Below are 25,221 nucleotides of genomic sequence, written 5' to 3'. Positions count from 1 at the left end.
CAAAGGGCAGTTTAATGACTCTATGTCAAATATACACCTTTAGTTAGGAAGCCCTACATTTCTGCTTTACTTCTTGCAAATTGTAAGGTCAGGGCTCTTGAGCACAAACCTTTTATTTAAAGGAATAACCCACCAGCAGTACTGAATACTGGCAATTGGGATAAGATGGTAAATGTTGACTGTGACTCTGATTATGTATTATGGTGTCAAAGTGACAGCGAATTAGTATTTTAGCAAGCTTAGAACAATGATGACAATAACAGATAAGTGGGACAGTATCCCATGGCCTTTTCCTGTTTATAAGCCATTATCTGCATAGCTCTCTTCTGTTTCCTGTGAAATGTCCTGTTTGCACAGCTCAGGGATCCTTTTCAGGGCTGTGATTCTATATTTTTATAACTGGCAAGATCACTGAAATCCAAGCTACTTCCTTTTGAATTCCTGCAATACCCGCCCCCCCCCCCCCCCCCGAAACTGTTAATGCAAAATGAAGACTGAGAAACAAGGCACAAAACATCTAGGAAATTTTTGCTTAAGATACTCCAATCAAATACATTAATTTCCTCTTTTCCTCTTACCACACCTTTCATAGCCATGTTTATCCTTTGTGTCTGGGTTGGAGAAAGCAGTCCCCTCCACTTTGCCATCATATGCCGTAACAGCCTTAACTCTGCCCACTGTACCCTCAACAGCCACTTCAGGCTCCAACAACCCTTTCTTCAACAGTTTAATTGGAAAGCTCTGCTCGGACAGCTGCATTTATTTGGTTGGCTATCTTTTAGAGTATTTCACAGCAGGCCTGGCGGGGGCAATCTGTGACTTCAGGCCTTTTCTGTCCAGATGTCCCAAGGCTATGCTCCCAGAGGATAGAACTGATAGTCTTGTAATACTGGGTTACTGCTGCAATGTGACCTCACTTATAATATAGTCTTCTGCTCTTTCTCTCCCAGGAGCAACACAACTCATTTGCAAAGTGTTGGAGGCAAATCTGTCTTTCTGTGTTTGGTGCACACTACAATGCTGTATTTAAGTTTGGGACCAAGAATGGTTTAATTGTTTTGAGATTTGTGCTCGTCCTGAAGAGTAGCAGCTGCTAACATTTATAGCAGCACCAATGGGGACGGTGTTGAGCCTTGTGAAGCAGGACTGCCCAAACATCCTTTTATGAAGGTCCCGTGTGCACACATGGGGCCACCTTTGGGAGCTTAGCTGCAGTGGTATTTGTTAATACGTTCTATGCCTAAATTATGATGATCAGGGTTTCAGATTTAAGATGCTCATGATGGGTGAGGGAAGCTTTCTGATCCTCCTCACCTCCCTTTAGAAACCAGACAGTGGAACACTTGGTGATTCAGTCACCGTTTGAGCCAATTGCTCTTCTTTTCTGAGACTGTGTGAGAAAACCAAAGTCTTTGTGAAGATCCAAGAAGAAGATCTGTCAAGGGAATGAACATACATATATTGAGCAGTGTTTGGTGGGAAGGCCCCTAATAAACCCAGGGTGTTGGTGACTCAGTAAAGTGAACTCTTTCTTCTGAAAAACTTAAACAACAAATAGTCTGGTAGCACTTTAAAGATTAACAAAACATGTAGATGGTATCATGAGCTTTCGTGGGCACAGCCCACTTCAGATTAAACCTGTGCCTCAGGATCATACTGGTGTATGCTGTGGTGCTGGTGCCGCCTGTTAAATTGACCTTTTGTGATCTTAGAGGAACTAGGAAATGGTGTGTTAATGTAACCCACTGGGCAGCTGTCGCATTATTACTAGTGCTTTGATCCAAATTCCAGCTACTAGTCCACCCCCTGAAGTTTCCTATGTAGTTTCAATGGAGTGTTATTTTTCATTTCCTGTCTTAAACTGATCTGCAATATTGTTGTGCACTATTGTGCATGTTCCACCCCAGAAGTGGCTGCATTTTTGCATAAGATTAAGTGATTAGATATAGCTTGGGAAAGCTTTGGGATGGAGAGAGCTACATAATTATAAAGTTTTATAGATGTTATACAATTAGGGCTAGACATCCAAAAATTCAAGGCCAGAATTTCAAGTGGTCAGTTCTTTTTATGTATGTAAACCAAATTCAGATTTGCTCAGTGCTCCATCTCCAGCAGTTCCTCCTGGGACAGTGGGAGCGAAACTTTCAAAACAGTGCAGCACGCACTGCACGTAATGAGCCGAGTTCTTTTGCAGATCCAGTCCCAAACACACAAGCATTTACAGCATTCTCCTTTGGAAGGCAGCCTGTTGGATTCCTTGAAAAAATCCCTTGAAAGGGGTCTATGTGGGCAGCTCACTTAGTAAATGAAAAAGGTTTCCATACTAGAGCAGTCAGTCACCTGTGTCTAAGCACCTTCTTTCCTAGGCTGGAGAGAGCCTAGGGATTCATTTCATGTCTGGAAGGAGCAAGACCAGGACATTGGTAATAAGAAAGTTCTTGACATTGAAGGATTAAGGGGGAAAAAAACCACAATGAAAGGAACCTGCTCTACCAGTTTGGGCTCTGCCTGCTTGCTCCTCTTGCTTTCTGGCTTTTGGGTTTCAGTGACACATCACCTGCTCAGAGCTCGGAAGTGCCTCTGGAGTTCGGGCTGCTAGTTCAAAAGGTGCTGTCTTCTCACATCCAGTTAGAGGAGTGTGAATCCAAGTACTTCCCTGTGTCTGTGTTGGAGCTGGGAAGAAGGCAGCCTCTAATTGAGGATCCTTGCATGCACTTAAAAGCTTGTTGCAAAATTGGACAAATTAACAGCAACATTACCACAGATGCTTGGAAAATGTTTTAATTTAAACATGTTAATCTCCATCCCCCCTTGCAATCCAAGACAATGGAACCATCCACTGCATGTAATAACCACTGTTAGGCAAGAGCTGTTGTTTGTCTTTGTGTTGTTATTACGTCAATTGCAGGAGGCACCAGGCACCCTCTGTTTCTAACTTAAGAGTCAGGAATGTTTAGCCAGCTGGGATTTCTGATAGACTGAGCACTCCTTAGTGTGTTTTAATGCTGGAAATTCCCCTTTGCTCCTGGTGATCCAGTAATAGTGCATCCTTGTGTAGCATCCCCTGATCCAGGAGCTCCCACTGCTTACAAGCTCACAACCCTTTCTTGGCCAGCGAGGGGCAGAAAAACTTGCATGATCTTAATCTGACAAATGGGGAAACTGAAGACCTTTGGCTAAGCGTATTGGTGCAGGTCACACCGTAATTTGGTAGCAAAGCCAGGCATGGAATCAGAAATGTATATCTCGAGCAGGATATAGATTCCAGGAGTCCTGACTTCCAGGCACCTAGTCTCTTGGTTGCAGCCACTCACATCTCTTATGGCTGGCTTTGGGGGCACCTTTAGAGGAGATGTTCCCAGTTCTTTTTCATAGTATACATCCATATCTTGATAGGGACAGTGTCTCATGGTGCCACTGTTCCCATCTCCAATCCCACTTGTCCTCACATAGCATTTTTGGGAAGGCAATGGCAGTTGCTTACATGAAAGAATAACATTTTAGCAAAAGAGTTGGTGTAATTTCAGCTTCTCTAATGTGACTTGGAAGCTGCGGGCAAGAACAAAAGTGAGTACCACAGACCATTTCCCTCTCCACGGGCCTCAGCAAGTGCTCTGCTGGCCACTAGTGGTCCAAGGAGCAGTTTGACAACCAGACAGAAATGTGCTTCCCCAGATGGAGATTCAGAGAAAAACGTAGGTTCTGATTGTGGAATTGGAGTCATGTGGACAATTCTAGGCACCTTTGAGGTGCCTGATAGACTTTGGTGGATTTCCACAGGAGTTCAAAGATCCACACATGTGGTTCAGTTGTAGGATCCAGGGCCATTGTATGCACTGATCACCACTGTTTTATCAGAGACTAACCTTGAGAAGGAGCAGGATTGGGGACACACACACACACAGAGCCTCAAAATAACAGTGATAGTACCATGGCATGCAACAAGTACAACTGACTTACGTTTTGGCTCATTTGTTAGAATATTTCTTTTGGAGAGAGGAGAAATGGATTTAAAAATATATATATATTTTAGCCAAATATACCCTTGACCAGCCTCATTCACAGTGTAAATGTTCAAATTGATGAACATCGCACCTGTATTTAGACCTTGGAAGCTTTGTTGAATTGGGTGATCGCTCCCAGGCCATGGGTTAGGTAAGGATGTTTTCACTTGTGGTGAGGCTTCTCTGTGGTGAGTGGCAGGGTTTCTGTGGCGTGAGCGATGTTTGGGTTTGAGGTGAATGACATGTTGAGCCCTTGCTGAGCTCTTCAAAGAATCAGGAGCAAGTGAGCACAGAACTTAGAAGAGTCCTGTGTAACAATGGCACCTTCTTGCTCTATATACAGTGGTGTTTGCTTCCACGCAGGTTCCACAGTTTGGTGAGTTCCCACTCAAAGAGGTCCTTGCATCGATTGCAAAGGGAAGGGTTGTACAGCTGGGCCCTATGTCTCTCCAGTTCACACCATGAAAAACGTGGCATTTGTTTCACTGTTGACAGTTACCTCTGTTAGTCTTGTTGATCCAGTACAGCTGCAAGAGAGCGAAGTGGAGTCTAACCTGCTTTGTTCATCATCACTGAAACTGACCTGTAAGTTCTCATTTTAGCACCTCTCTTAGAGGTAATGATGCAAGCGGCAGAGAGGACACAACTCAAAGGATCATTGTTCTGATGTAAAAAATTGAGGACACTTGGTCTGTAAGTGGGAATAAAATTGGAACTCAACACTATCAGTTGCCAAGAGTAATATTTCAGAGTATAGATGGACATTAAGAAGAAACCTGGCAAACTGCTCTCATTTCCAAGGAAGCTAACCCCTATTCTAATCTCTGTGAAAGGACTTGGAGAAAAATATGTGTACCCACCTTCTGAAAGGGAGACAGCAGTGTTGGGAACATAGAAATGTCTTCCCCCCTCCCCCCTCCCAGAGAGCCTGCAGACTGAATAAAGAGAAGTGCGTTTCCTGATGTGGAACAGGCATGTTCTTTTGGGGCAGGGAGTCATCAGATTGGGAAAACTGATTGCATTGTACAGTAGTTTTATCCACTTGACTGTTGCCTTATCATTCTCTGTTCAGCCCCAGAGTCTCATCCACTCTTTGCACCTTGGTGTGACAGATTTTAAGTCCTTTGGACTCTCTTTTTACCTGGTGTCTCTAACCCAAGAGGCCCTGCGACCTTACTGCAGTACAGACAAGAGCTTACTCTGTACATCCAGTACCTGGCAAAGTGCAAAGAGGCAGCTCAGCCCCCATGCTGTGAAAGTCATGGAACTTGCCATGGGCATCGGATGATGCAGACACGCCGTTCTGTTCATGGACTCATGCTTGTGTCTGGTTTCTTCTGGTTTTCATTAGCACTAGCCCCTTATAAGACTCAGAGTTCTACACTGGTACTCTTGAGGGAATTCTGCACCACTGCGCATGTGCAGAATTCATGGTTTGCACAGATTTCTTTACTTCCCTACAGAAAAGCGACTTCTGATGGGGAATGTCATGAGGTAGACTCACCACCATAACACTTCCAGCGGGCAGTCCTGGGAATTAGCTTGTTTGGCTCGCTGGATGCCTCTGTTTAGCTGGTGTCTCCCCATGTTTCTCTTTGACCACAGCGTCTTCTTCAGGACACTGCCCTCCAGCAGTGCCTACTCCAGTCTCTCTGCGCCCCCTTCCAGGGGGTGTTGTTATTTACTCCACTGCTCCCTCCAGGGTCCTCCCCTCCTCAGGGGTCCCCAGTTCTTCTCCCAGGGAACACTCAGTTCCCCTGTACCCACCTTGGCTCAGTAACCCACTGCGAGTCTTCATCTAGTCCCTGCCTCAGGGAAAATTGCAGTCTGTAATGGCCACCCATCATTGGTAAAGGGTTGTGGACCTGCTGCCCCTGCCTACCATGGCTGCCCCTTGTAGCCCCAGTAGCTTTAGGCCTTGCTTCAGGCCCTGCAGCCTGGGAGTTTGGTTGGCCAGAGCCTCTCCAGCCCTGCCTTCCTTCCCCAGCACTGCTCTATCTCCAGGAAGCCTCCTGCTTCCCTGGCAGTCAGGTCCCTACTGCTCTCTCCAGAGCGGCAGTCAGTTCTCCCTCTTCCTTCAGGAGACTTCCTTTATATAGCCTGCAGCTGGGCCCTCATTAACAAGAACTGCCTCAGCTGGGGCTTTGCTCTCAGCCCTCACTCAGGGCTGGGGTTTTGCCCTTAAAGGGCCGGTACAGGGCAAATGGGAAGTAAAGGTGACCACTCTTGTGGCTTCCAAGCAGGGCCGGACTAATGGGTGGGCTAGCCGGGCAGCTGCCCAGGGTGCCAACCTATGGGGGGTGCCCGGCTCCCGGCGGGCTGCAGCGGCCACCCGGGGCAGGGGCCGTGTTAACCCCTGCAGCACCGGCCAGCAACTCCCTCCCCCCTGTGGCTGCAGGGCCTTGCACGGCCAGGCGCAACCCGCCCCAGGCGGCTCCAGGCTGCGCACCATTGGTGGTGGCCGGGCCGACTGGGCAGTGCATGCACCGTGCGTGCAGTGGCGGGGCCGTGCATCCCAGGGGAGGGCCCGCGCATGCGTCATGTGCCTGGAGGCGGGGCCATGAGCCCCAGGGGCGGCACCGTGCGCCCAGGGCCCGGGGCGCCAAAATGGCTCTGACCGGCCCTGCTTCCAAGTACCTCCCCAGCAGTGCAGCCTGGTCAATTTGGGCACCCAGAGCAGATGGTAGAGATGTAAAATCACTGCCAGAGAGGAGGGGTCTTGATAGTTAGGCGTGAGAGAGACTCTGTGTTTGCAGCACACTCAGCTTTGGAGTGTTTCTGAGCAATCACTGTAGGGCAGTCACTGTAGGGCAACTGTGCCTCGGGCTTCCTGTAGTCAGCGCTGGTCAGTTTCAGCAACGGCTGACTTGGGGATGTCTGGGGCAGAGCAGCTGGGGTGCTGCCGGGTTGGTCCAGTAGCACCGCTCCTCGGCGCTACTGGACCAACCCAGCAGCACCCCAGCTGCTCTGCCCCAGGAGTCCTGATTCAGCCGCTGCTGAAACTGACCAGCAGCGGCTGAATCAGGACACCTGGGGCAGAGCAGTTGGGGTGCTGCCGGGTTGGTCCAGTAGTGCCCAGAGCGGCACTGTGGGACCAATCGGCAGCGCCCCAGCTGCTCTGCCCCAGGGTCCACAACAAAAGCCTGGTCTGCTGGGGGGGGGCGCACTAGTTGCGCCCCCCCCCAGCAGACCAGGGACACAGGGAGCAAAGCGGCAGCGGGGGGTGCCTCGCCTCTGAGGCTTTGCTCTGGCGCCGGATCGCTTTGCTCCCGGTGCCCCTGGTTTGCTGGAGACGGTCCCCAGCAGACCAGGGGCACCGGGAGCAAACCCGCAGCCACGGCGGGGTCCCCGCGCTTCTGAGGCTTTGCCAGAGCAAAGCCTCAGAAGCACGGGACCCCCCGCTGCTGCGGGTTCGCTCGCGGTGTCCCTGGTCTGCTGGAGACGGTCCCCAGCAGACCAGGGGCACCGGGAGCAGCTTTTCTCGCCCTGGAGCTCGAGGTGGCTGACCGCTGCCTGTGAGCTCCGGGGCGAGAAAGCCCCGTTCATAAGTGCGGATCCGACATAAGTCGGATCCGCGTAAGTCGGGGACTGCCTGTAATGTAACCCTGAGCATATGGCTGCGTAGATTTGTTCACTTATAACCAGAAGAGTCAATACTAGACATATTACTATATGTGGTCAAATATTGGAATAAATTGCCAAGGGAGGTGGTGGAATCTCCCTCTCTGGAGATATTTAAGAACAGGTTAGATAGACATCTGTCAGGGATGGTGTAGACGGAGCTTGGTCCTGCCTTGAGGGCGGGGGGCTGGACTCGATGACCTCTCGAGGTCCCTTCCAGTCCTATTATTCTATGATTCTATGATTCTACTATTAGATGGGGCGTTTGGGAATTGCCTCCAGTATGCCCCAATCTCATTCTCCATCCATTCTACTGCAGTTTAAATAAATTACCAAAGTAATTGAAACCAGCATGGTTATATTATGTTATTTTAATAAATAAAATATGCACAATTTTAAAATATTATGTGCAGAATTTTTAATTGTTTGGCACAGAATTACCCCAGGGCTATGTCTACACTGCCCCCGTTTTGCGCAAAAAAAAAGCAAATGAGGTGAAGGGTGGAATATTGTGCTCCTCATTTGCATAATTAATGAAGCCCCGTTTTTCCGCAAGAGGCTTTTGCACAAAAAAGAGCCGCCTACACGGCTACTTTTTGTGCAAACCCCCCTCTTGCGCAAGAGCTATTCTTCTGCATTTTTTTCAGGAAGAATGGCTCGTGTGCAAGAGCGGTTTTTTGTGCAACAAGGAGCCATATACACAGCTCCTTTTTGCACAAAAGCCTCTTGCTCAAAAACGGAGCCTCATTAATTATGCAAATGAGGCACAGCGATATTCCACGCTTTGCCTCATTTGCATATTTTTTCACAAAACGGGGGCAGTGTAGGCATAGCCCAGGAATAATTGGAGCAAATAATACAAATACACCATACTAGAATACTTACCCAGCATTGCCTGGGTTCCCAGCCCAGGGCAGCAGAGGCTGCACTGCCCACCTTCTGGCTTTTCCATGAGGCCAGCCCAGGGCAGGTGGGAGGGGCTTCGGTGGCTGCTCACAGCGGGCAGCCCAACACAGTGGCCCAGGGGCAATGGGAGCCACGTGATGGCTGGTAGCTGCTCCCTGGGACAGGCCAGAGAAGTGGGGGCTGTGCTGCTCGCCAGCAGCTGTTCCTCGGGGCTGGGACGCTTGCTGACCCCTGTGGTTATTTAGTGATAGAGATGTAGCCGTATTAGTCTGGGGTAGCTGAAGCAAAATGCAGGACAATGTAGCACTTTAAAGACTAACAAGATGGTTTATTAGATGATGAGCTTTCGTGGGCCAGACCCACTTCCTCAGATCAAAGGAAGTGGGTCTGGCCCACGAAAGCTCATCATCTAATAAACCATCTTGTTAGTCTTTAAAGTGCTACATCGTCCTGCATTTTGCTGTGGTTATTTGTGAGTATAGCTGTTCCTGCTATCATGCCCCTCCTTTTCTGTTTTATGTGAAACAATCACATTCCACAGACATCCCATTGTCCTAGCACAACCAAGGTCTGATCTTACTTTAAGTTATGATAAGAGGAACCTGCAAACAACATTTGGTGGTCTTAGCTCTTATTGTTTAGTAGGAGTTCTTGAACAACTTGGCTCACAGATGGACAGACACACAGACGCACAAACTTTCTAAAATATAAAGTAGATGAACAGTTTATTGGTGCCCATTGGACCTCACCAATGTCAACATAAGGTATATTCAGTTCAGTAGTTCTGAGTCCAACAGCAGCTATGTGTTATAATAATAGCTAAGGCTTTGGTACCAAGAGATGCCATAATATAGAACTGATGAACTGATATGGGTGCATATTCCTTCCTTCTTGCTCTTGAGCACTGAGGTCGAGCTTGACTCTGTCACTGAGCAAGTCAGAATGCCTTGTGTTTGGCTCCAATAGAGTGATCTTTTCCTCTTTTTTCTTGTTACTCATATGTGTAACTCTGGGTTTGTCTCTTCACAGCCAGTGGAGGCAACAGATGATGCCTTCTGGGACCAGTTCTGGGCAGACACTGCAACTTCAGTGCAGGATGTTTTTGCCCTGGTACCAGCTGCAGAAATCCGAGCAGTGAGGGAAGAATCTCCTTCAAACTTGGCCACTCTGTGTTATAAGGTAAGGTGCCTTCTTCCCCTCGCCTGGAATTAGTGAGAGCAGCAGGTCTTGCTTGAGTTCCAATACTGAAGTGCTTCATAGGCTGCGAGTTGATCTGCACAGGGATGTGTTTCACTCATGGGCACTTCTTGATGGTATTACCACGGTGCCTAGGAGTCACATCCTGGAACCCCATTGTGCTGAGCATTGTGCAAACAGGACAAAAAGATGGTCCTTGGGGCTGCTTTCTGTGATTAGCAACTCTGCATATGCTTGGATTTGTCACTATCAGCCATATGCACAAGTAAATGGTTGCAACAGAAATGCATGTTGATTTTTGGAGTAGATACCAAAATGACCCAAGCCCTTGCAAATTCCATTACTTACCCTACTTGCTGTGATCCTTTTCAGGGCTTCTTGCCTCTGTTTCCTCTTGAGACTTAACTGCAGCGCCCCTTTTTGCCCTGCCGGGCATGAGTGGTTTGTTCACATTTCCTCTTTTGGTTTACCACTAACCACAGCTGGCATTTGATCAGTTCACTCATTACCCACTACTTCCCTAACTATTGGTATAAGCATTGGCTGCTGTATACTTAAGAATCCTGCCCAGTAACATGCAAGAGTTATGTATCCTTGATGGAGCCAGTGCTCCTGCTTCCTTGTCAAAGCATCTGATTGCTCCTCAAGGTTCAACAACAACCTCAGTTAATGGAACACAAAGTTCTCAAGGGCCTGAGCCAACTGCGGTCTCCGTAGAAATGCCAGAGACAGATAGAAATGGGAAAATCTTAAGTCTGTTTGCTCATTTCACTGCTCTGTCTCACTTCGGCATTTGCACTAAAGTTGGAATGTTTTTTCATTGGAAAATGTTAATTAGTCAAAATTGAAACAATTCACGAGAAAGGGTCTATTTAAATGAATCTCCTGTTTCCAAAACCAAGTTTAGTTTTGCATTTTACAGATTCTAAGGCCAGAGGAGACCACTGGGATCCTGTTGTTTGACTTCCTGCATAACACAGACCAGAGAGGCCTTCCTGTTTGAATGAGAGCAGATCTTTTACAGAACATCCCATCTGGATTTGAAAATTGTCTGCTTCCATTTCAAATGACTGGTTGTTTGTTTAGAAATTTCAGTTTAATTTACACTACAATTTCAAAAGTAATACATTTTGATTGACCCAGAGTGAATTTTGTTATTCCTCTTCCCGCCCCTCCCACTCCCCTCCCAATATTTTGACTTTTCCCTTCCCAAAGCAGGAGGACAAATTTTGAAATATCGAACTCTTGTTGGACAGAAAAAACATTTCACCCCCAGCCCGCCACTTAGCACTTTGGTTGATGCTTTTCTGTCAACCTTGCCCTCTCGGGTGTGCAACATGAGAGACATCTATTTGTATTGCCTATAATTCCAGAGCTTGCAAATTGTCAAGCCAGTAGGATGTGGTTGGCTGCTTCTGCTTAGGGAACATTTTGGTCAGCAAGATTTAAGCTCCTACTGCACTATAGTTTGCACCATGCAAACAGCAACTGTGTTCAGTAATAATTAAATGCAGATCTATCAGACCAGTGCTCGACATCTGTTTCCCACCATGGCTGTTGCTATCATGACTTCTTTTTCCAGTGTAGCTAGAATTAGCCCAGCCCATGCTGGGCTTTAGAACCCATAAAGCAACTCTAGCCTCTGCTGGGTAGAACAGACCGTAATGTGGAAGGAGGCCTGGTTCCTTGTCTCTCCAGATGGTTAAAAGATGGTTAGCTCTTGTGATGTAAATGAGACCCAAGTGCATTGGTCACACTAAGCTGCAGCGATGGCTGTTTGGCAAGACAAGCGTCCCCATCCCAGAAAACCAGTGATGTGACTGACCACAATTGCCCCCCTTATTGATGGCCTCAGCAGAGCAGCCAAACACTGGATGGCTTTGGGGACGGAGCCCCCCTCTCAGCGTAGAGCTCCCCGGGGGTAACGGACACAGAGGTGGTTGGGGGAACTTGGGCTGCTGGGCCACTGCCCAGGCTGCCTTGTCCCATAGATATGGGAGGAAATTCGGTATCCTAGAGTTTAATCCAATACCATCTACCAGCATTAAATTCACTTCTTCTGGGAAGGGGGGAGAGGTTGTGGGAGGGGGCGTTTTGGCAATTGACACTTTCCAATTGTTTTCTAAGAAAGTGAATTCTTTGCCTCCAAGCTTGTTGGGGCTAGCACAGCGCTGCTGTGGTCCATGGCAGAGGCTCCCAGGTGCTGTGTCAATGCATATAATCAATAACAGGCATTCTCTTGGCTTCCATATCCCGCTCCTGGAGAGATGCCTGCTGTGATCACAGCAGCTTTAAAATAATCATACGTTTCAGCTGCTTGGTTCTAACTTCAACACAGAGAGTGATTTTCCCCATAGAGACTATAGCAAGCCCTTGGGAAGTGGAGCCAAATGCTGTTTGTAATTCTGTGGCAGCAGGGCCTGTGTGTCTGTAAACCATGTAACTCATGATTAATGCTTCTGTTTTGTTGCCATCAGGCTGTAGAGAAGCTGGTTCAGGGAGCAGAGAGTGGCTGCCACTCGGAGAAGGAGAAGCAAACCGTTCTGAACTGCAGCCGGCTCCTCACTCGCATCCTGCCCTACATATTTGAGGACCCTGACTGGAGAGGCTTTTTCTGGTCGACTGTCCCTGGGGCTGGACGTGGAGCGGTTGGTATCTGCTGAGTTAGACTCTTCCTCTTTGGGAGAAGCTGCAGGAGGCAGAGACAGCATAGGCCCAACATTAATCAGTTGGGAACAGCCTTTTTACAGTGGGTTCAAACATTGTGGGAGGACTTGTACTGGAGTGATGGATAGGATGTGGCATTGAAACATAAACATGCTGATGGGAAAGACCCATCCATCAGCAAGCTTCCATACTGAGTAGAATGTAAGTGACTAATCGCTTTCCCCCACCAAGGGAGGGGGCGCAGGAGTTATGGTTGCGGGGAGCTGGCTTAAAAGCCGGTTCCCCCAGCGCTGTCTCCACGGGGACCAGCGGGTAGCGGGGGCTGGGCGCGAGCTGGGAATCAGTTGATTCCTGGCTCATGTCTAGTTCCAGAATGCTGCGCCTCTGCTTTTAAAATGTATTAAGAGCTGGCACACAGCTGGGGGAGGGAGATTGGGGAAGTGGGGTTTGGCACGAGCCGGGAATCAGATGTCCTGGCTCTTAATACACCTTTTCATAGAATCATAGGACTGGAAGGGACCTCGAGAGGTCATCGAGTCCAGCCCCCCGCCCTCAAGGCAGGACCAAGCTCCGTCTACACCATCCCTGACAGATGTCTATCTAACCTGTTCTTAAATATCTCCAGAAAGGGAGATTCCACCACCTCCCTTGGCAATTCATTCCAATATTTGACCACCCTGACAGTTAGGAATTTTTTCCTAATGTCCAATCTAAACCTCCCCTGCTGCACTTTAAGCCCATTACTCCTTGTCCTGTCCTCAGAAACCAAGAGGAACAAATTTTCTCCTTCCTCCTTGTGACACCCTTTTAGATATTTGAAAACAGCTATCATGTCCCCCCTTAATCTTCTTTTTTCCAAACTAAACAAGCCCAGTTCATGAAGCCTGGCTTCATAGGTCATGTTCTCTAGACCTTTAATCATTCTTGTCGCTCTTCTCTGTACCCTTTCCAATTTCTCTACATCTTTCTTGAAATGTGGCGCCCAGAACTGGACACAGTACTCCAGCTGAGGCCTAACTAGTGCAGAGTAGAGCGGCAGAATGACTTCACGAGTTTTGCTTACAACACACCTGTTGATACAACCTAGAACCATATTTGCTTTTTTTGCAACAGCATCACACTGTTGACTCATATTCAACTTGTGGTCCACTATGACCCCTAGATCCCTTTCTGCCATGCTCCTTCCTAGAGAGTCGCTTCTCATCTTGTATGTATGGAACTGATTGTTCCTTCCTAAGTGGAGCACTTTGCATTTCTCTTTATTAAACTTCATCCTGTTTACCTCTGACCATTTCTCTAACTTGCTAAGGTCATTTTGAATTATGTCCCAAAGAAGTTGCAACCCCACCCAGTTTGGTATCATCTGCAAACTTAATAAGCGTACTCTCTATCCCAATATCTACATCATTGATGAAGATATTGAACAGTACGGGTCCCAAAACAGACCCTTGTGGAACTCCACTTGTTATCCCTTTCCAGCAGGATTTAGCACCGTTAACAACAACTCTCTGACTACGGTTTTTTTGGTAGAGCTGCAGCAGGGTTAGCTCCCAGAGCCGGGAGCTAACCCCGCTGCAGCTCCCCTGCTTATTGACTAGTTGATGGAAATTCCATCGACTAGTCAATTAGTTGATTAAACTAAATTTAACATCCCTAATACTGAGCACGAGGGGATAGACTGAAATTAACTACATAGTCCACGTGTAGCGCCAGCTTTATTGCCTTTTTCCTCTCATCTGCTGTTTGTTTAGTGCGGGTTGATATGTTTATTGGAGCATTTCTGTCACTTGGGCGTAGCTCTGGTTATGGGCTTGTTCAGGCAGGAAAGTTGCCCTGGTGTGACTTAAGTTGTCAGTTTAAAGTGATAAAGCTACGCAGATGCAAAAAGGCTGTGTGGACCTTCTTACTTCACCTGAAGAGAGACTTTGTTGGTTGAGCTTAAGCTGATGGAAACAGGTTGAATTAAAATGGACATACGCCAATCTGAAATCAAAATAAGAGTGTCCGGTGCGGCTTTTTGCAGTGGCTTAACTCTGTTGCTTTAAAAGCAGATTCCAGTTCTGCTAGTGCAACTTAGTTGTGTAGAAAAGCCATGAGAGTCATGGCCAGTGGCTCGTTCATGAATTGAGCTTTAAAGTTTTAAGATGGGAGCATGGTCCAGTGGTTGAAACCAAGTACTTACAATTGGGTCCTAACTTCTATTTCTGTCTCTGCAATTGACTTTGTATGAAGCCTTGGGTGAGTCTTTTAACATCCTGGTGTCCTTGTTTTTCCCTCTCTGTGAAAGAGGAATAACAACATTTCCCTTCTTCACAAGGGGAGTCAAGGTGGGGTGTTTATGAAGCATTTGGGGTCCTTGGCTGAAGTGCAAATTGACAAGTCAGGAGGGGAGTAGTTACTGTTCCTTGCCCACTTGCTAGTTTAGCAGCCAGTTCTTAACATGCCAGCAGTACTGTCCTTGCAGACTCTGCGTCGCAAATGGAGCCTTTTGGGTCTGGACTCTGTGCTGATTTGTTCAGTTGCTCCCACTGGAAGCTGTGTGTTCTGCTGTGCTTGTTACTGAAATTTAACAAAGATTGGCAAGGATGAGAAAGTGTTGGTGCAGCCAGAACCTAGCGCTTTCTGAGCCTGTCCTTTCTAATCTGCTTTGCTTATGGGCTCTTCGGTGGGAAGCTCTGGGCAGTAGGAGGAGTCCAGTTTGAAGCCCTTTTTCTCTGTTGTGGGTTTGAGCAGGTGTCTGGGACTCCAGTCTCCCCTATAGGGAGCTGAACTTGTGTGACCTGGCTGTTGGGCTTGCTTTGGGAAGGACATCACAGCGTGCTCTGTGTGAGAGTGCGGGATACAGCGAGGCCATTGTTAGGAACTGAATTTTCACCTTACTCAGCAGCTGCTTGGGCCCTAGGCATTCTGGCTTTTTGGGGGAGGGAGAAGGAGTATGGCAAGGACTGATTGTGCAGTCAGCCTTCTCCTGACCCATTCACCTTGTGCTCATGCCTCATGCGTACAGCATTTGGGCCCCACCAAGGAGTCAAGGTCCCTCAATGGTGGATGAGCTGACGCTGTAGTTTTAGCAGTTCAAACAGATCTAATCTAACCCTGCAGTGCCTGAATAAGGCTGGCCCCAGCGTGAGGCAAGAGATTCATGTTGAAGGCTGGGATGCCATGGGGGAGCCACAACTCGATCCAGTAGTCTGATGTCATCCCCACCAATTCGGTAGCTGTCATGGTGCACGTCAAAGGACAGCTCCACCCTCTCAAGTTTGGGAAGGAAATTGCTGGGATGCTTGGCTTGTTATCAGAGAGGAGAGAAATGAGCATGTCTTCCACCTTTTCTTTGAAGTGAAGGTCCTCAGCATGTGGTGGAAAAAGCCCCTTTGACTAGGCCCTGGGTATTGCCACCTAGAAGGCTGTGCTATGTGTGGCAAATATCGGTTTTGGATGTAGGGAGTGGATGGTAGCTCCTGGTTCCTTGGGGCTGTGATCGGAAGTAGGGAAGATTCTGGGGGTGAGAGTGGGGGTTGGATGACAGAGATGAATTCTGGGGGTCTGTGAGAGGGGAGGGGATGGGGAAGAAAGCAGACCACAGTTTTGTGGAGGTGATAAAAGATTCCTGGAGAGCCCTTTCAGAACCAGGGACCATCCCCACTTCCATGGTGGGAGGGAACAACCGGCTTGTTCTGTTTTGTCTGCATCGCCGCTGCCTGGAGGGCAGATACCCCAGCGGGGAGGTGATTTGTCTGGAAGATGGTGCCCATCATTTTCTTTATATCCCTTTTGACCTCAAGGCTCCTCTGTTTCCTCTCTGATTTCAAAGCCAGAATAGAAGCGTGTCTGCTGATTGCTGGCTCTCCACCCCTGGCCTTGTTCCTGTGTCTGAGATCCTGTTATTGGCCTCCCCAATGTCGCATTAAAAGACGTCAATGCAGTGCAGGCTTTTATCTCCCTTTGGCCTGCCTGCTGATATTTAAGGGCTTTGTGTCATCTGCGTGCTGACGGGTCCTGGCTGTCACAGATAAGCTGCCATTGCACCTCGCCCCCTCCTGGCAGAAGCCTGGATTTAGCTGTACTGGGGAAGAGATGACATCCAGGATGTTCTTTGAATGGCAGGGTTGGAGGCTTACTGGAGACGTTCCCTTGGAAACGGCTGCAGAGGAGTAACCACGTGTGATGCTAGCTGCCGTCTCTGGCTAGGCTGGGGTTTGCTTTGAATGCCAGAGAGAGTGTTCCACGCTGCAGTCAGCTGATCAGTCTGCAATGGCTGATGCCTGCCTAGCTGAGTGTTATGGCCCCTGTCTCCGTAGCAGCCCCTCAGTTCTGGACTGGACACTCAGCTCTGAAAGGCTTTATACAGTTGTACTCAGGTTGCCTGCTAGGCGACTCCAGTCCCTGCACCCCACTGTACATGATCTGAATCATCCACCTAGTCATGATGGGTTGACTCTTTGTTCCCCTAGCAGCTGCAGTCCCTCTACATGGTAAATGATTCCCTTTCCTCTAGCATCTGTATTAACTGGAGTGTCCCAAGGAGACTCTCTGATGGCTTCTTGTAACTCCCAGTAAAGCAACTCCCTATTCCCAGTATATCTGTGGGCCTTGAGGATTCTCCTCCCTGAAACTGCTCCCTCTCTGACTACATCTGCCACCTGCCTGCTCTGGGGGATGGTTTTTCATTTCTCCATACCCTCACCTCCCAACAGATGGGTTTCCTGCCCCTCACTGTTTTCTTCTCCCTCTCCCCTTCTCTTTCCTGCCTGTTTGTGGAGAAAGTGCTGCTTCCCCTGCTGTCTCATTACATTAGCTTGAGCTGAGAATATTCTGTCATCTTTGTCATTTTCAGGGTGATGAAGAGGATGAAAATGCCCGGCCCTTGGCTGAGTCGTTGCTCCTGGCAATTGCAGATCTGCTCTTCTGTCCAGATTTCACTGTCCAGAGCCACCGGAAGAGCACAGTGGTAAGCTGGGGAATCTGCTATTTAACTCCAGGAGGTGGCTGAGCAGGGGGCCTGGCTTTGGATAAGTTTCTAGACTGGCAGCCATCTTTCCTATGTACCAATGCGGGTTACGTTTCCCTTCTGTTTGCCTGGGTAAAGCTGGGCAGCCCATCTTTTGCACGCGGTAGGTATGGGCTGAGGGAATGCAGAGGGAAGGTGCCATCCTGAAGACAGCCCAGTTAAAACTGAGACAGAAGGGATCCTAAGAACTGAGGAAATGGTTCTTAATCACGTGTATATCCTCCCAGTGAGCGAGGCAGGACAGAATGCCAATACGCTAGTACCTGACAGGAGGAATTGTGAAACATGCTGCTCTAAGGACACCCTACCTGGTTTACTGCCCGCTGGTTAGTGATGTACTGGTTTCAAATAAGTCTACTCTCAGCAGCATTGCACCGTTAAACAAGAAGTGCTCACCCATGACATTTGTAGGAGCCATAACTTAGATCCCAGAGCAGCAGCAACCACTGCATAAAAATGCATGGTGCAATTGAGTCAGGCCTGAAGGTGTGGCCTCTTCCACTGAAATCCACAGAAAGTTGGTAGTGGTCTCCAGTCTGGAGCTAAGGTGGAACTATTCTACAAAATGCGAGTAGACTTGGATAAGGAGTTCCTGATTCCGCCAAGCTAAAAGGAGAGGTGCAACATGCTGGGTGTAAAATGTCGTCTTGTCTCTGTGACTTGGGAACAAAAATCCTTCTGACAGCAGCAAAAAAGTAAAAGGCAATTCCTGGGCTTCCCTGGCTGAGATCTAGTGAGCAGCACCACATTTCTTGAAAGTCAAAACCTGATTTCCAAAGCGGCTCTCTCCTTAACTTAGTATTTCCTGGGTTTCCAATATTTGAAGAGTTATTGGAACCATAACATTCTTGAAAGGCCACTGAGTAGTGCCTGCAACCTTCATGCCACCTCCGCAATGTGTTCTGCGTGACAGTAATGCTTCTGACCTTCGCTGTGAAGCACATTGACATCTAAAGCTGAAGAGCTCTATGTAAGAGCTCAGGGTTATTATGATGATGTTGCCCAGCTGAGGCCATTCAGACCTTGCCCCATTGATGTCTGCATTGTTACCTTGTCAGAGCCAAACGAATGGGGCAAATTGCAGATGCTGCTATCTTTGATACAGACGAGGGAGCCTGTGGAGATGACTAATTACAGTGAAAGCTTTGTTATCCCAGCCAAAATATTGCCATGTCTTCAGGCACATGCACCTGACTCCTGCTATCCAGCTGGCCTTTGTGGGGCTTCTGACAGCTGGCATGTCCTCCTCAGCCTACCTTGAGCTGCTGGGAGCTGAAACTGCTGGTAGGGGGCAGGAGCAGAGCAATAAACTTTGTTATCCGGCACATTCAATTAATTGGCAACCCCCATTCCCCATGAGTGCTAGATAACAAAGCTTTCTCGGTAATTTACTAATGTTTGTACAGCACCTTGAAAACATAAAGCACTTCCTAAGCACGGTGCATTGCAAATCTGGCCATGCAGCGTGCAGTCATGAAGCAAGCAACCTTCATAAATCATAGGTAATGCTCCATTCTAATTCCACAATCTCTACCATTAAGATGGAGTCTTACAGCCTGGACCCGTAGTATCCATGCACCCTACTGCCACGTTAAAGAAGGGTGCAGATGTGGCTGGGAATTCAGAGCTACTTATGAAGTAAGGATGTTAAGAGGCAGGCAATCCACTCATTGTGTACTTGATAAAATTTTTCTCAACTACACGATTAGTCGATAAGGGAAGGCTTCCTCAGTCTTGGCTTGAACCGGATCTAGGAGCTACCCCACACTGTGGCTCTGCAGTTTAAATACAGTAAGCTGCAGAGGCACAGCAGAGGTAGCTTCCAGACCCAGCACGAGCCAGGACTGAGCCAGGATTGCTCAGTCCTGGCTTATGCTGGGTCCAACAGCCTCTTCCCGCAGCGGCCAGTGCTGGCCGCAAATAGGGGCTGCTTCCTGGCAGCCTCTCTTGCCCCTGTCCCCTGCACTGCTGCGAGCAGGCAGCACTGCAGAGATGGTGCTGGGGGAAACTGGCATTTACACCAGCTACCCCCAGCAATGGCTCCTGTTTTCCCCCTCTCCTTGTTGCCTCTGGTATAGCAGCAACAAGTGGGGAGAAGCGAGTAGTTGTAGTTGACTCAACTACCTGATAAGCCTGGGCTTATCAGATAGTTGACTACTCGCTTACATCTCTACTCTGAAATAGGGATGTTAAATATTGGTTAGTTGAATAGTCGATTAACCTCACGAATTCTTATCGGTTACTTGACTATTCTATAGTCCCCAGGGGTGGAAGTGGCAGCCAGTGCACTGTGGCCCTGCTCCCGAGGAGCCCCCTGCCACTCTGCACTGTTGCCTTTGTATCAGAGGCAGCAGTGTGGGGCGCCAGGCAGGAGCTGGTCTGTGAGGGGAACCAGTTTAAAAACCAGCTCCTCTCATGGACTGGCTGCCTGTTGTCCCACACTGCTGTCTCTGATACAGAGGCAGCAGAACAGGGGTGGGGTCTGAGCTCCCGGACCTGGCACGAGCCAGAACTGAGCTAGACTACCTGCCCACCTGGCTCCTAATACACTTTCAATGCAGAGCCGCAGTGGGGTAGGTCCCGGACCCGGCACAAGCTGGGACTATTCGGGATTGCTGGCCAGCCTGCTAAAAAAATTACTGGTGGGGGGAGGCAGAATGCGTGTAGTCTGTAGCATTAACTGATAAGTTTTTGCTTATCAGTTAATCAGTTAATCCACTATATTATTACATCCCTACTTTGAAGTAGGTTAACAAGGAAAACTGAGACCAAATCTGTATGAAATGTGCTGGGACGAAAGTGCTCATATGTCACTTGCTAAGTCATCCTGAAGGGTCTCAGGGCTATTCTGTACAAGTGTAGGCAGCAGAATGGTGCATCGCTGTGATATGAACTTGCTGTGACTAATGGTGGAGCTGTCTACCCATCTGCAGTGTTCAGCGCTCATTCCATGTTGTTCATGTGTTGTAAATGGGGCATAGATTAAAACAACCCATCATGGTCTCTTAAAATATCAACATTGTGTAGTCCCATAGTAGGAGTTAGCTAGAAGCTGCTGCTAAGCTACTGTGGCCCAGAGATGGGCTCTAGAATGAGTGGAACTGTATACCCCACCCACATGGACAACTTACAGTGCTGGGGAGGGGGTTCTGTCCTTTGGCATTTTTTTAATTTTTTTTTTTTTTTGTAATCTCATTCTCATGGTTCAACTTTTAAATTCAAACTAATCTCTGACATTCCAAGTGATCCTGCCAGGCTCCTCTGGAACTGGAGGTAAATATGAGTGTCGTTCCCTTACTAAAGGTGCCTCTGCTTATTTTCTGGGAAGACCGTGTGTGCTGCAATCTAGCCCCACAGACTACAATTCCCATGAGCCCTGGAGGAAAACAGGAAGAAAGTGACGTTTGTTTTGGAGATTGGAGGCTCTCCACATGTGTGGGGAAGACTCAGCAGCCGAAGGATTCTTCCCTTTGTTTTTTGGAACAAAAGGGAGCCAGGCTGCTGTGGAGGAGTTTTTATCCAGTTCAGGAGCTGTTATGTTGCAGTTACAGACTGGGACAGAGAGCCTTTGGAACTGGGATCTAGCAGGCTGCTTCTGATTGCCCTAGAGGGGTGGCCCTTTGGCTGTACTTGTGGCTAGAAGCTACTCTGCATCCAGCACATAGAAGGAGACTGTGAGTAACTGGGCATCTTTGGGAAAATGCTGCCTGGGACAGACCTCAGAGATTCAGACTAACTCTGGGTTAAGAGAGAGGCAGAGAGGCCAACCCAGTGAACCACAGCTGCTGCATAGCTTGGACCCATATACACACTACTTACAGAGAATCTCCATTACAGCTGCAGTTCTTCGAGTGTGCCCACGCAAGCAAGAGTCTGGGACTCCGAGTCCAGAGGTGTGCACACTCTGGGGTGGGATAAATATTGGCAGTGCAAATGGCAGCTAGATAGGTTTCTTTTACTTCTGTGTACTTTGTTAATTGATGTTATTCACTCTTAATTGGTTAAATCCTGTTTCTTTAAGTTAGGTAAAGGTTGTTCATCCTAATGCAGTCTATTAGATGTATATTATTTATGATTTGTAATTGTTGTTCTGGAGTTAGATCCAATTTATTGCTGGAATAAGTTTAATCCTGGAGGTTCCCAAGGCACACCAGTAAGTGTGTACAGGGCCAGCCAGGTGGAGGCACCGCCATTGTACATTCTTTATGAGCAAGGGACTGCAGCAACTGGGTGGATAGGTTCTCCCCAACCAAACAACATCACCACTGGGGTACGTAGGATCATCTTTTATGTCAAGACAGTCAGGCGTGCAGGCACACCTGTGAGTGTGACCTGCTCCTGAGTAACCCGGGGAGGAAAAAGGGGGTTACATTGGGCAACAATGTCTGTGGCATGAAGGAGATAGACATCGAGCTGCAGGCTGGATAATGCAGGAAGTTTCTCTCCTACATAACTGGCCTGTGATGTCATCACTGAGAGGAGAGCTGAGTTGCCTGGTACAGGCTGGATGAAGAGTAGCTATAGCCGAGTGGTCTAGTATGGCCGGGTGAATGCCAGTTACAATGGCTGACACTGCTCATTATCACAGATCATCCGCCCCAGAAAATACAGTCGTCCTGGCAAACACTCTTCCATTGTTCCCTCAAGAGTGGAGAACTTTCGTGTCTTGTTCCTGTCACTGGCGTGTGTTACAAACTGGGGACAGAATTAACCCAGTGTTAGTTCAATGCTGGGGATTGTAACTCAAGTGGGTGTGTCTAGACTGGCAAGATTTTGCGCAAAAGTGACTGCTTTTACGCAAAAACCTGCCAGCTGTCTACACTGGCCGCTTGAATTTGTGCAAGAGCACTGACTTTGTAATGTACAAAATCAGTACTTCTTGCACAAATACTTTCCCGCTCCCGCTCAGGAATAAGCTCTCTTGAGCAAGAATACTTGCGCAAGAGGGCCAGTGTAGACAGGCACCTTAATTTTTTGTGCAAGAAAGCCCAATGGCTAAAATGGCCATCGGAGCTTTCTTGCGCAAACGTGCATCTAGATTGGCATGGATGCTTTTGCGCAAAAGCACTTTTTGCGCAAAATCACTTTTTGCGCAAAAGCATCCTTGCCAATCTAGATGCTCTTTTATGGAAATACTTTTAACGGAAAAACTTTTCCGTTAAAAGTATTTCCGCAAAATCATGCCAGTCTAGATGTAGCCAAGTGAGTAGAAGTCTGTCAAATCTCAGCTCCCTCTTCAGAAAGTTGTATTGTCACAGCAACTGCACCACAAACCTGATGTCTTGATCTTCAGCGCACGTGCAGCTTCCATGAACTTCAGAAAAGCATACAGGTGCCCTTCACCTTTGGAAGTCGTACCTTAGGCTTTTTGGAGCTTTTTTTTAGTCTCTATCATGTTGGGTTTTTTTCCGAAAAACTGCAGTATTTATTCCGGACCATGCCTGAAAACACAGAAGTGTGGAACCCTCCTTTATAAATATACGTATGAAAGAGCATCAACATCACATCAAACTAGGGTGTATTTACTTACTGCAAAGATCATTGAAAGATGGGTTTCTAAAAAAACCTCATGAATTGCATTTTGCGCTCTCTCTTGTTATAAAAACAATCGTAATGGGGCAATAATATCACTTAACACATCCCAAAAATGTGCAACAGCAAACCGTGTAGCATGGACTCAGATGAACAGGCAGAGGCCTGAAATAACCCCAGGTTTATATCCCTATGCAGCCCAAGTGGGAGGTGGGGGTTGACTTCTTTGTCTGTCTGCCTGTCTGTCTGGTGTCTCTCACAGTATATGGCTCCTGTGCTTGACTCCCTAACTTACTGCAGTTTACTCCTCAGAGGTCAGGGATGGAATTCTCTCTCTCTCTCTCTCTCTCTCTCTCACGACTGTATATGCAATGGATCATAGGGTTGCTCATGCCTGTTGCAGTCCCAGCAGGAGGTGTTGTGAGGGGCCATGCAGGAATTCTGGCAGCAGGTGCGTTCCAGTCTCTGTCACAGGAGGCGCTGAAAGGGGAGCTACAGGAACACTGTTCCAACCCAGCAGCAGTGGGTGCACTAGCTTTGTGGGAGCTCAAGGCTGAGAATGTAGGCATGTTGGTGTGATTGCACACACACCTCTCTGTCTGAAGAAACAAGACAATGTGGAGTCCTGTGGTACCTTAAAGACTAACCAATTTACGTGGGCATAAGCTTTTGTGGGCAGGGGCCCACTTTGGCAGATGCATGAAGTGGAAACTACAGTTTGGCAGGGATATATTCACAGACAAAGATGGGAATGTTACTTTATTATGCGGAGGACCAGTGCTGAGAAGGCCAATTTAATCAGGGTGGATGTGACCCACTCCCAGCTCTTGAGGAGAAGGTGAGAAGAGCGCAAGGGTTCCCACTCTCGATTCAGAACCAGTTTGCATATGAATTCCAGCTCTGCGGTTTCACGCTGCAGTCTGGTTTGGAAGGTTTTTTGCTGAGGATTGGCAACTTTCAACACTGTTACTGCATGATACCATTTTTTATGTCTGATTTGTGTCCAGTTGTTCTTTTGTGCAGACTCAGGGTACATCTAGACTACATGCCTCTGTCGCCAGAGGCATGTAGATTAGGCTACCAGACATAGGAAAATGAAGCGGCGATTTAAAAAATCGCCGCTTCATTTAAATTTACATGGCTGCCGCGCTGAGCCAACAAACAGCTGATCAGCTGTTTGTCGGCTTAGCGCGATAGTCTGGACGCGCTGGTAGCGACATTAAAGGTATTTGTCGACCACCCAGGTATACCTCATCCCAGGAGGCTTACCTGGGTGGTCGACAAATACCTTTGATGTTGACACCCGCGTGTCCAGACTATCGCGCTGAGCCGACAAACAGCTGATGAGCTGTTTGTCGGCTCAGCGCGGCAGCCATGAAAATTTAAATGAAGCGGCGATTATTTAAATCGCCGCTTCATTTTCCTATGTCTGGTAGCCTAATCTACATGCCTCTGGCGACAGAGGCATGTAGTCTAGACGTACCTTCAGTCTGGTTTGGCCAGTGTTCATGGCAGAGGGGCATTGCTGGCACATGATGGCAAATATCAGATTAGTAGATGTGCAGATGAATGAGAGCCCCCGATTAGAGATGTACTAGTGTAGCCAATTAACCAATAAGCAAAAGCTTATCAGTTAGACTACACGCATTCCCCTCCCCCGCCCCCACTTGCCAGTACATTTTTTAGCAGGCTGGCCAGCAGCCCGGTTCAGTCCTGGCTTATGATGGGTCCAGGACCTACCCTCGCTGAAGCTCTGCATTGAAAGTGTATTAGGAGCTAGGCAGGCAAGCAGCCCGGCTCAGTTCCAGCCTGCACCAGATCCAGGAGCACAGACCCTCCTCCCTCCCCCAGACAGGGGCTGCTGCCATCCCAGAGGCAGCAGCAAAGGGCAACAGGCAGCTGGTCCACAAGGGGAGCTGTTTTTTAAACTGCCTCCCTTCATGGACCAGCTCCCGCCTGCCACCCTGCACTGCTGCCTCTGATACAGAAGTAGCAGTGCGGAGTGGCAGCGGGTTCCTTGGGAGTGGAGTCAGAGTGCACTGGCTGCTGGCCCTGCCCCCAGGGACTATAGTATAGTTGAATAACCGATCAGAATTCATGAGGTAACTCAACTATTCATTTCACTGATATTTAACATCCCGACCCCTGATGGCATGGCTGATGTGGTTAGGTCTTCTGATGGTGTCACTTGGTTAGATCTGTGGACAGAGTTGTCAAAGGGATTTGTTGCAGGGATTGGTTCCTGGGTTAGTGCTTCTATTGTGTGGTGAGTATTTGCTTCAG

General features: G+C 48.1%; 1 protein-coding gene across 2 annotated transcripts in view; it reads left to right on the top strand.

Moving 5' to 3' along the window:
* The window catches only part of HID1 (HID1 domain containing), a 64,425-nt gene that overhangs the window by 5,842 nt on the left and 33,362 nt on the right, over positions 1-25,221 (top strand). For both annotated transcript variants that reach the window (XM_075903704.2, XM_075903705.2), the window contains exons 2-4: positions 9,561-9,710; positions 12,206-12,376; positions 17,233-17,346. In XM_075903704.2, coding sequence (XP_075759819.1) covers positions 9,561-9,710; positions 12,206-12,376; positions 17,233-17,346 — 435 coding nt within the window. The remainder of the gene's footprint in view (positions 1-9,560; positions 9,711-12,205; positions 12,377-17,232; positions 17,347-25,221) is intronic.

The sequence above is a fragment of the Pelodiscus sinensis genome, chromosome 20 (genome assembly GCF_052426305.1).
Source record: "Pelodiscus sinensis isolate ZL-2025 chromosome 20, ASM5242630v1, whole genome shotgun sequence".
NCBI lineage: Eukaryota > Metazoa > Chordata > Testudines > Trionychidae > Pelodiscus > Pelodiscus sinensis.
Note: the sequence above shows the minus strand (reverse complement) of the source record. Positions and strands in the feature narration are given on the sequence as shown.